Raw genomic sequence first — 11,013 nt, 5'->3', positions numbered from 1 at the left:
ATATATTCTCAAAAATGTTTATTAAATTAAATAAAATTCAGGGGAATATCTATTAAGAAAAACATGACCTTGTAAAAGGTTGTTCAATTGACCTCTAGGTTATATATATATATATATATATAACATGTTTACATTCAGACCAAGTAGTGACATGTAGCAATTAGTTAAAACAATGGACATACGTGCATTCTTTGACCATCAATCTCCAGGTTGGTCAAAGCATGTCAAAACATGTCAATTAGAGACAACTTAATAGATATTCATCCCTGTATCTTTTGATTTAAGACTATAATGGTCAAATTAATAGAAACCTTGACACTGTTTATTTTCTGTATATATACTTGTGTATTTTACTGTATAGAAGAGACCGTCCGTTATGGACACTGGTCCAGACGGCCTTGAATAAACGACTATTCCAAATAACCATGTGTTGTGTTACACAAGACATAGACAACATCACCGGAGAAATAAATGAGCTTTTCCAAAATACGGCAAAGGCGACACTTTCAAAACCGCACTACAAATCACGAAAGAAACCGAACTCAAAACCCTGGTACAAAAATAAATGTCTCACTTCGAGCAAAACAATTCATAAAGCCAGAAAACGTTATAACATTCACAAAAATGAAGTAACACGCAAACAACTACTAGAGACAAGTAAATCATACAAGATGGTTACAAACCAAGCATACAAAAACTATCAATTTGACTTTGAACAAAAATTGAGAAATACGTCAAAAAAACAAGGGAAAGAGTTTTGGAAAATTTTGAATAAATTTGTTAAAAATAAAGATGAGAAATCTGAAATATCTGTAGAAACATTACATGATTATTTTAAATCCATGAATGAAAATAATGTACATGATGAAATTGATATAGATATTGATGATCATGTTAATAATTTACCACCAGATATAGAAGAATTGTTAAATTCTCCAATAACAGTAGAAGAAATAAAATATGCTGTAAAAAAATTAAAGAATAATTAATCTGCTGGATATGATAATATATTAAATGAATTTATTAAATGTACATTAGATGATATGATGAATGTGTATGTAATGTTATTTAACATTGTGTTAGATACGGGTATTATACCAGAATGCTGGACCAAAGGAATAATGGTTCCAATTTTCAAGAACAAGGGTTCCAAATCTGACCCGAATTCTTACAGAGGTATTACTCTCAATTCATGTCTTAGTAAAACATTCACTGCTGTGCTCAATAATAGATTGAATAAATTGTCAGATGAAATAGGCTTAATTACAGGAGCACAGGCTTGGTTCAGAAAAGGGTTTTCTACTATGGATAATATTTTTGTTTTACACTCACTTATTTCTCTATATTTTTCATTTGGTAAAAAATTGTTTTGCTCGTTCATTGATTTCAAAAGTGCATTTGATACAGTTTGGAGAGCTGGACTTTGGCAAAAGATGCTACAATGTAATATTCAAGGCAAAATATTGAGAGTTATACATAATATGTATCAGAATATCCAGACATGTATTAGAATGGGAAAGGATATTTCTGCATTTTTTAGTTGTAATATAGGAGTGAAACAAGGGGAGAATTTATCCCCCTTTCTTTTTTCTCTCTTTTTGAATGATTTGGAGAAATTTTTATTAGATAATGATGTTAAAGACCTTGAAAATATATCAGATAAATGCAAAGAAACCTTATTATGTTATGTAAAAATATTTATAATATTATATGCAGATGACACAGTTATTTTATCTGAGTCAGAGGAGGATCTGCAACATGCATTGACTGTTTTTGAGCAATATTGTAATGAGTGGAAACTCACAGTTAATACTAGTAAAACTAAAATTGTAATTTTCAGCAAAAAGAAATTCAAGGTTAAATCAGATTTTGAAATCTATGGTAAAAATATTGATGTATTAGACTCATATACTTATCTGGGTATTGTATTCAATTATAACGGCTCTTTTTGTTCAGCTAGAAAGAAATTATTGGAACAGTCCAATAAAGCATTGTATGCACTATATAGAAAGATAAGAAATATTGCAATACCCGTAGATATACAGCTAAAGCTTTTTGATTGTCTTATTCTATCTATAATGATTTACTCTAGTGAAAGAATGGGGATTTGAAAATAAACAGGGATTGGAACGGATGCACTTGCAGTTTTGTAAAAATATTCTGCACGTGAGGAAAAGTACGCCAAATTTTATGGTTTACGGGGAACTGGGTCGTTATCCCATTGATATTACTATTAAGCTACGTATGGTTATGTTTTGGAATGATATGCTCTCAAGTGAGAATAAGTTATCTCATACTTTATATAGACTTATGATACAACTTCACCAGAGTAAACCCACACATTTTAAATGGGTTACGTACATTAAATCCATTTTTGATGAATGTGGTCTTACTTTTTTATGGAATGATCAAATACCTATGAATAGAGAAATATTGAAATCTCTTGTCCAACAAAAACTTCTTGATCAGTTTATACAACAATGGTTTTCTGTAATTAATAATTCTTCAAGAGGAGAATTCTATGGTAAATTCAAAAGTATATTTACTTCGATTGGGAAATACTGATAGATTGTATACAGGTATATGGCTAAATTTAAATGTTCAAATCTTAAATTCCCAATTGAAACGGGAAGATGGAAAAATATTTTAAAAGAAAATAGGACATGTCATCTATGTAATCAAAATATTGGCGACGAATATCACTATTTGTGTGTTTGTTCACATCCTAGTGTATCACTTCTTAGACAAAATCTTGTACCTAATTATTACCTACAATATCCTTCAAGGAAAAAATTAATCGGTTTACTTTCATTTTGCAACATAAAGGTGTATAGGAAAGTATGTACTTTCCTTAGAAAGATTACTTATTTTTTGTAGATGCAATTTTTATACATTTATATATATTTATGTACTCACAATCACTGATTAATAAGAAAGAATTCTGTACATATGTAATCCTCTAAACTCAATAGGTATTAATATATATAATGTATATGTCTCAATGTCATGAAAATCACGTGCTATTATCGTACACTACTCTGCTGTCGATTTATATGTATACTTTATCCTGTTTTGACCTCTTGTACACGTTTGTGTCTGAGGAAATAAAATATTTTGTCATGGCAGATAAATAAGAACATTGACGTTGCTACCTGGACATAATTCCTAGGAAAACTAGTCTGGGGATATAAATTACTGACATCGGACTAGATATACTAGTAAATTCTTTAACCATGAACATTTTAAAATGTTAATATTTGCCCGCCCTGGCACATTCATTCGTTTATCTCTTACACTTTAACAATAAGTATTTGTTTGTGACAACTGAAATATAAAAGTCCAAAAGCTTTAACTGTTTTATCTTAAATAAACATATTTCTGGGGATATTTTTTGGTTTTTCTGCGGACAAAATGTATTCTTTGAAAGTTTCTTCTTGTTTTATAAAAAGTTCAGCTATTCTTCTTTATCAGAAGTTGCAATAAGCTGCCTCATTATAGGTTTCAGAGCAACCATTTAACTTCAAGGGAATTGTATGTTTTTTGTCAAAGTTTTCAACGCTTAATGTTTTTTGATTTAACACTAAAGAAGGCGAAATTGATTCAGAGTATTTGTTTTTTTTTTGTCATCTGCTTGAACAATTTTTTCTTTAAATTGGGGATTAGAATATATTTTGAGGAAAAACATACCCCCTTTTTTATAAGTTAAATGGCCTGGCGTTCCCTTAGTTGAAGCATTCCCATGAAGGTGCAACTGAATGCATGCTTCATTCGTTTTAATATAATTTACGGTGACGATAAACTTGGTAACTCCGACAGAAGCCGAATTAGAATTAACCGAAATCTAATAAATAGTGGTAATGACAAAAAAAATCACACATAAACAACAACTGGTGTAAATTTAATGATATTTCGAAGCTCTTCTCCAATATTAATGTCGTATTTTTGATAAGTTTTGTCTTACTATAAAAAGCCGGTAGCCTTCACAAGGGTATCAATAACAGAGATGGAAATATAGGACGACTCGAGCCCCCCTCCCCCTGTTTTTTTTTTTGGTGGGGGATGTTTGATTATATATTGAATCACTAAAGCACTTATTTTGGACATTGCTTATTTCTGTAATCAGTATATTTTGGAGTTACTATATATATATAAATGTTCTTTTCTGGAATTGATATAATTTTATTTAATTCTTTCTTTTCCCAATTTTTCTATTTCTTTAATTTCCCCATTTTCTCAATAATTCAGTTTATATTTTAGCACTCCATTATTCTCTATTCTTTATCATATTTGTCAATTTCTCTCCCCCTTTTTTCGCTATTTAAATAAATGAATTATTCACTATTCGGTAAACCCCTTAAGGCCTCCCTTTCACGGTTCACTGAACCACGTGCATTCTGTTCAGAAATGTTGGCTACTTGTGTAGCTTATTTGAATTTTATTGTACCACGGAAATTACCGAAGTTATGGGTCGGTTCGTTTCTGGTATCCGGAACATACCCGGATCATCCGGAGCAACAGGTTTTACGTTCGTTTCTAAAAAAAATATAAACCGGAATAATCCGGAATGCACCGTTTGAACTGAAGCGACGATTCATGTCCAAGATGGCGGAAAAGTTGTAAGTGTGGGAAAATTTGACTGAGAAAATAAGAATAAATCGGAATAATTTGTAAATAATTCATTTTACATGTATCTGAAGTAAAATTTATTGAATTACATGTTAACAATAGAATCTTGATTGTGTTGGGTGCATGTTGCATTAAAACATGATCATACTGAGCAGTGGTGGATCCATGGGGGGGGGGGGGGGGGGGGGGGGGGTAGCACCCCCTTTATTTTGGCCAATCAATGCATTTGTATCGGGACATATGTTTTGCTCTCCCCTTTGTCCTGGGTAAGCACCCCCACCCCCTATTTTATGCACATTGATAATAAAAACAACAAAAAGTAAAAAAAATATAAAATACCAAAATAAGTAAAAAGAAATCATTAGAATAATAATGTAAATAGAAAATATCGCCTCCAGAGGTTATATATTAAAGGACTAGCACCCCCCCCCCCCTTTTGAAAATTGCTGGATCCGCCCTAGACCAAATAATTATGACGTCTTGCAAGGCTTTTTTATAACTTTTTTATGACATAAAAATATAAAAAAAGCCTTGCAAGACGTCATAATTATTTGGACTAGATCCGCCCCTGCTGAGGATCACACATACATGTGCTGAGTTAAAGCATAAATTTGTGGACTTGCACCCACATACCTTTAATTGGGAAAGCATATACTGTAATTTAATTGCATGACATCTTGTTTTTGTACACAAATTATCACAAAGACTTTTCAATTTTCTTCTTCTTTTTACAGCCCCTTAGAACTGCAATTAAATTGTGGATCCGCCCTTCTCTAAACAATTTAAATTTTAAAAAGAACCTTTTCTTTGAATTCCAGAGTTCTTCCAAAGTTGCCGGCCAGGAGAGAAACTGCAATCATTTCTGTTGTCAAAGATGGAGAAATATTCCGAAAATTCATAGTAAGAACAGACATAGTAACGTTGCTAAAGTTAGAAAGCGGAGGTAAGTTGGTGATGCTTGAAACAAATTGGTTAAATTATTATATACAAAATAACCAAACGAATACACACCTTAAGAATATATTTTTAAATGAGCAACCGTGGCCCCACTAAAAACCAATAATGTAATTACTAGGTTCTGTAAAGATGATGCCACAAACGTGGCCACAAATGGATTTTATAATAAGATTTTTGTCCTTGATGAAATCATCAATTTTTCTCTGGAGCCATCAGGTGCAAAATAGAACTTGTGCAATATAGGAATATTTTTACCTTGCTTTTTATGGGGAATCAATATTGCTATACTGTGAAATATATACCACTTGCTTACATACATGTCCGAAATACGACTGCAGTGTGCTTGCATTTTATTTGTTTATCGGTTTTTGTACTTTTAGATGGTCAGCGTTGTCATCAAAATATTTAGCGTCATTAACTTCAATGATTTAAAATGTGTTTGAACTTTGCAGATGAAGAGGCTATGTCCCGATTTTTGGAAGAAAGGGATTATGTCGATGGTCAGGTAACTGTTAGTATCCTGAGAGTGGAATCTAGCCAAGCTACGGATATGCCTAGTATGAGCACTCAAGCCAGCACAAGTGCCACTAGCCAAGCCAGCACAAGTGCCACTAGCCAAGCCAGCACAAGTGCCACTAGCCTAGCCAGCACAAGTGCCAAACAGATACCATCGACAAGCTCAACATGGTCTAAAGATTCTGAAAAATTTTTGCTTGATTTGTATGATAAATACGAGAAGAGTAAATCCTTCATAAAAAATAAATGGGTGAGAATATCCCAAGAGATTGCGGAAAAACTCTCAATACAAGTTACTCCAGAGCAGTGTAGGATCAAAATAAGAAGTATGAAGGATAGATTTGAAAGAATGAAAAAGAAACTAAAAACAAGTGGCGAGAGTAACATTGAAATCCCAACAGAATTTACAGTGTTTGAAAGCCAACATGATGTACAACCAAAATATCTGTTGGATTCCAGTAAGCCTAAAAAAGGTACTTTTTTTTATTATGATATCATTTATATACAGAATCAACCTTGAGTTTCACACAGAGTTGGGTTGTATTTCATATATACATGTATTGATTATTTAGAGGTAAATTAATATAATATATTCATTTTATAATCTTTTGTCGTAAATTAATTTGTATATGTATTGATATTTAGAATTGCACCAACATAGGTATTATGACTTTTTTTTAAAAAGATGCAGCAATTAAATCGAAATAGAATTCTTGAAAAATGATTCAAAACGTTGAACTGCTTATTGCTTGGAAATAAGTATCTTATTCTTGTTTTGCAGCTGAAAGTTCCAGTGAAGAGGAAGAAACTAGTAACCCAACGCCTTCCAAGAGAAAAATGAAAGTGTCTACTTCATGTCCTGAACCTCAAGGTAATAAAACTGTAAAACAAATGACTTTTTACCATTTTACCTTACAACAAAAAACCTACTATTATGGTTACATTAAAACACGTCATGTAATGACTTTTGAAAATGTATTTAGTATTTTGAATTAGAACATGAATTCTTGAAAAATAATTATTTTTTACCAGTTTACTTTACAACAAATAAACTAAACTATTATGGGTACATTTAAACACATGCAATGACTTCCAAACGTTGGACTAAAACGTGCTAGCTAAAAATTATATTTGCAAAATTGTAATCCAATATAAGGTGGCATAACACACAACACTTCTTACAGAATAGATGTCAAATTCCTATGTGAAAATGCTGTAGAAATGAAATTATTATACACACCTTCTTTCAAAATGTCTGGCTACAACTTAGAATAAGGTTTTATGTAGGCAAACATCTGTAATTGGATTAAAAATTAAAAAAAAAATATAGAAATTTGTATATTTCAGTTGACCTCATGACGCCTTTCACTAAGAATTCCTGGAGGGGGTATCTTTTACATCAGTCGTGTAACATTGCTGGTCATTCATGCCGAAATAGCATTGTAAAAAGCATAAACCAAAGGGAGATGGGAGGTTTTTTAGGAAATCCTTTTGGATTTATTAGAGTTGCTTACCTGACTAGGTTTCCAACCACTACGCCAAGATACCAAACATGTGACAAGATGACGAAACAAATCGAGTTTAAATTTCATTCAGGATGTCAAAATGGATGCTAAAGGGTAGGGACTACATGCATGTACATTAAATTATATACAGCAAAAAAAAATCAGAATTACATGTATTATACAACACAAATTTAGACGTTTTGATTCAAACAACAAAAATAATAATACCAGAAAAATATGAAATTATGAAAATTATGATAAATATATTAACAGCATCCTTACTTTCTATGATAACAACCACTTTTGTGACTAGTCAATTTACACGACTGAAATAAGTACATTACCATATGATTGGAATCGATGTAATTTGAAAAAATATTTATAAAATCTATGATTATTTTATTCTTAATAGCTAAAGAAAAGAAGAAAAAGAAGACAACTGATCGTTTCGAGTTATTGGCTGAGGCATCAGAAAGGCGACACACGGAAAAAATGGAATGCTTCAAAAGTCTTATAGATGTCATGAAAGACATTGCAAAAAAGTAGATCCAGATGTAACTCTGTATCAGATCTCATTTCTTGTTGACACTTTTTTTTATGTTTAATTGTTTCCACACAGATATGTGTTTTATTTGTTTTATTGTTACAGGGTATACCTGAAGAATATACTTATTATTAAATATACACAAACTGATGATTTTATTTGATTTTTATGAAATTCTTGAATCCAGCATTTCAGCATCAAGACAAACATATGTTGCATCTTTTTTTTTTGGTTTCCTATTTGAATTTTTGAACACTGGTAATTTTGGGCCTTTATAGCTTGCTGTTTAGTGTGAGCAAACTTGAAAGCTTTGTGCTTAAGACCCTACTGTAACCTAAATTTGCTTATTCATCCGAACTCATACCATATCTTCTTCAGTATTTTTATTGAATAAGAATGGAAACGGGGAATATGTCAAAGAGACAACATCCCGGCTAAAACATACAAAACAACTCAAGGCCACTAAAACCAATAAAATCTACATAATGTACTTTAATCATGGGTGTATTTGTTTGAATAACATTTCAAAGTTGAAATAATGTTTATTGTCATTTATTAGCTGTTGACTCTGTTTAATTCGATAGTTAGATTGTTTCTCTTCAAGATACCTTCTCCATTGTCTGCATTCACTGGAAAGTTCTCCCCTAAATTTGCGTCCAATTCATCAATTTCTGCATCAATAAATTCAGCAATGTCTTCATCACTTTGTAGGCAGATATTATGGAGAACACAGCAGGCTGAAATTATTTTACAAATACACTTGATATCTCTAATGCTAACGTATTTCAAACGACGAAAACGTCCTTTTAACAAAGCAAAGGCTCTTTCAATTACCTGTCTTTTGGATGACAGAAATTTGTTGAAATTATATTGCTCTCTTGTTAAATTTCCATTGTCGCGAAATGGTGTTATAAGCCACCTCATTAGTGCGTAAGCCGCATCGCCTAGAAAGTGATATTGTCCTTGCCTGCAGAGTTCATCTCCAATTTCAGATAAATGAGAATGCTTAAACGCCTTAGCGTCATGGCATCTTCCTGGCATACCTACACAAATGTTAACGAAACTAAGATCGTCTTTGCATACGGCCTGTAAAATTACAGAGTGAAATTTTTCTATTATAGTATGAATTGGGACATTCCAATGGCTGCTCAATCGGAATGTGGCTTCCATCGATTGCCCCTATAATGTTTTGAAATTCGTATGTCCCCATTTCATTAAACTTTATTGCGACAGAATCCAATTCTTCAGGCCACTGAACAAATCTGGGGAGAAGATCATTTATTGCGTTAACAACCTTTTCTCTGTACTTGGTAAATGTTGAAACAGTTATATTAAACCGATCGCTTATTCCTAAAATAGTTTCTTGTGATGCTAAATATCGCAAAACGATCATTACTTTTTTCTCCAATGGTATTTCTTGTCGTCCCCCTCGATATGTTCTTTTTGCCAATTGTTCATTAGCTCCTAACAGTTGACATACAAGTTCAAAAGACTGAGGTGAAATCCTAAAAAATTTCTTGAACATATCTGGGAAATATCTTGGAACTGTCCACTCGAAAAAGTCCTGTGTTTTATGACGATCCTTTCGATCACTGAAATTAAGAAAATAAAGCCATGATGTATATTTTCTGATACATACAATTTAATATTCAAAATATCCAATAGGAAAACGATTAAGTTGAACAGTGAAGAAGACAACAACATCTGACGCCATGTTTCGTCTGCTTCAACATTCCATTATCAGTGAGGTCAAAGCAAATGTCCTAAATAATCACAGGTACTTCATTCAAAAGTCACAAAATCATAATTAACGATAACATATTTAGCGTAAAAGTTCCGTCCAGCCATGGGAACAAAGAAAAAAATTCTACAAGCAATACATTTCGCATTTTTTTTTACAAATCGGATCCTTCAATATGGACTAATTTGAAAACAGGAATCAGGTAGACCCACATATTTCTATTCAGCAGAAGTCTCGAACTACATGTACATATCTCCTTAATTTCATATGATAGTAAGTCCTACAAACTATTGAAAATGTGTACATTTAATTTTTTTTCTAGCTCCTCTCATGTGAAAGCAGTACCTTTTTGGTCACTATTTATGTGTTGCGTCTAAATAAGAATTGTAACACTTTATAGTGACTGAACAGGTTAAACAAATACTTCTTAGGAAACAGAAAAAGAAGACAACTTGAAACAGCACAGCCATGCCAGTATATGTATGTATAAAACTCAGATCAGAATAGCATGGGCAATGTGTTAGTTCTATGTCCTTGTGAATTTATTGTGAGGAAAGTTATCAACAATTCTGCAGATAATGCAATTTTATCAAGTGTTTTGTACATTGCTGTTAAAATTTTCATACAATCAGTGAAACATTCAAACAAGCTATACTGAATTTGTATTACTGAAAGTTTCAAACATTGACACATGTTTATTTACCAAATAACTTGTGTTTCTGTGAGAAAAAAATCATGTGCATTTTTGGAAATAAAGGGACAGAAGATCCTTTTCCTGCTCCGGTGCATGTCAATTGTGAATATATACTTACAGTTACCAAATATATTTTCTTTATCATGATACTCACATCAACATTATCATGATTATCAAGAAGTACAAATCATAGGAAAAACTACAGATAAAATATTTAAAACACCCTATTTTGAGTGCATCTCCTGCCAAATCAGTATTTGTTGAATCTATATATACTAGATGAGTATAATTAATGTAAATAAGGTAATTTTTTGAAGAAAAAAACCACCCCCAATAATGATGTACTATAACCCCAAAATCAATTATAATCTTCCTTTTGTGTATTGAATCTTCTAGTAAAATTTCATAGAGATCCATTCACTTATACTCA

General features: G+C 32.0%; 2 protein-coding genes across 5 annotated transcripts; one reads left to right on the top strand and one right to left on the bottom strand.

Annotated features, from left to right (window-relative positions):
* The first annotated feature begins 4,468 nt into the window (after nt 1–4,468).
* LOC139491677 (uncharacterized) lies at nt 4,469–8,239 on the top strand. Of its 4 annotated transcripts, XM_071279485.1 has the most exons (6): nt 4,469–4,616; nt 5,445–5,569; nt 6,036–6,572; nt 6,881–6,970; nt 7,447–7,718; nt 8,017–8,150. In XM_071279485.1, exons 1-5 carry the CDS (start codon nt 4,594–4,596, stop codon nt 7,713–7,715), a joined length of 1,044 nt encoding a protein of 347 aa, XP_071135586.1. In that variant the 5' UTR covers nt 4,469–4,593; the 3' UTR covers nt 7,716–7,718; nt 8,017–8,150. The 4 variants fall into 4 exon arrangements, with proteins under 4 accessions (XP_071135586.1, XP_071135588.1, XP_071135587.1 ...); XM_071279487.1 differs by lacking the exon at nt 7,447–7,718 and having other exon boundaries at nt 8,017–8,239; XM_071279486.1 differs by lacking the exon at nt 8,017–8,150 and having other exon boundaries at nt 7,447–7,721.
* A 464-nt stretch (nt 8,240–8,703) lies between these two features.
* On the bottom strand, nt 8,704–10,751 carry LOC139492901 (uncharacterized). Its single transcript, XM_071281052.1, has 3 exons — nt 10,738–10,751; nt 9,247–9,740; nt 8,704–8,885 (listed from the first exon to the last, which is right to left on the bottom strand). Exons 1-3 carry the CDS (start codon nt 10,749–10,751, stop codon nt 8,704–8,706), a joined length of 690 nt encoding a protein of 229 aa, XP_071137153.1.
* Nucleotides 10,752–11,013: the final 262 nt, after the last annotated feature.

This window comes from Mytilus edulis, chromosome 10 (genome assembly GCF_963676685.1).
Source record: "Mytilus edulis chromosome 10, xbMytEdul2.2, whole genome shotgun sequence".
NCBI lineage: Eukaryota > Metazoa > Mollusca > Bivalvia > Mytilida > Mytilidae > Mytilus > Mytilus edulis.
The sequence above is the reverse complement of the archived record's forward strand: the minus strand, read 5'-3'. Positions and strand labels throughout refer to the sequence as shown.

Coding starts and splice junctions, on each gene's coding strand:
- LOC139491677 (XM_071279485.1), top strand. CDS start 4,594: ATGTCCAAGATGGCGGAAAAGTT. Junction 4,617..5,444: donor TCCAAGATGGCGGAAAAGTT/GTAAGTGTGGGA, acceptor TTTGAATTCCAG/AGTTCTTCCAAAGTTGCCGG. Junction 5,570..6,035: donor GCTAAAGTTAGAAAGCGGAG/GTAAGTTGGTGA, acceptor TGAACTTTGCAG/ATGAAGAGGCTATGTCCCGA.
- LOC139492901 (XM_071281052.1), bottom strand. Junction 8,886..9,246: donor TAATAGAAAAATTTCACTCT/GTAATTTTACAG, acceptor AAATAATTTCAG/CCTGCTGTGTTCTCCATAAT.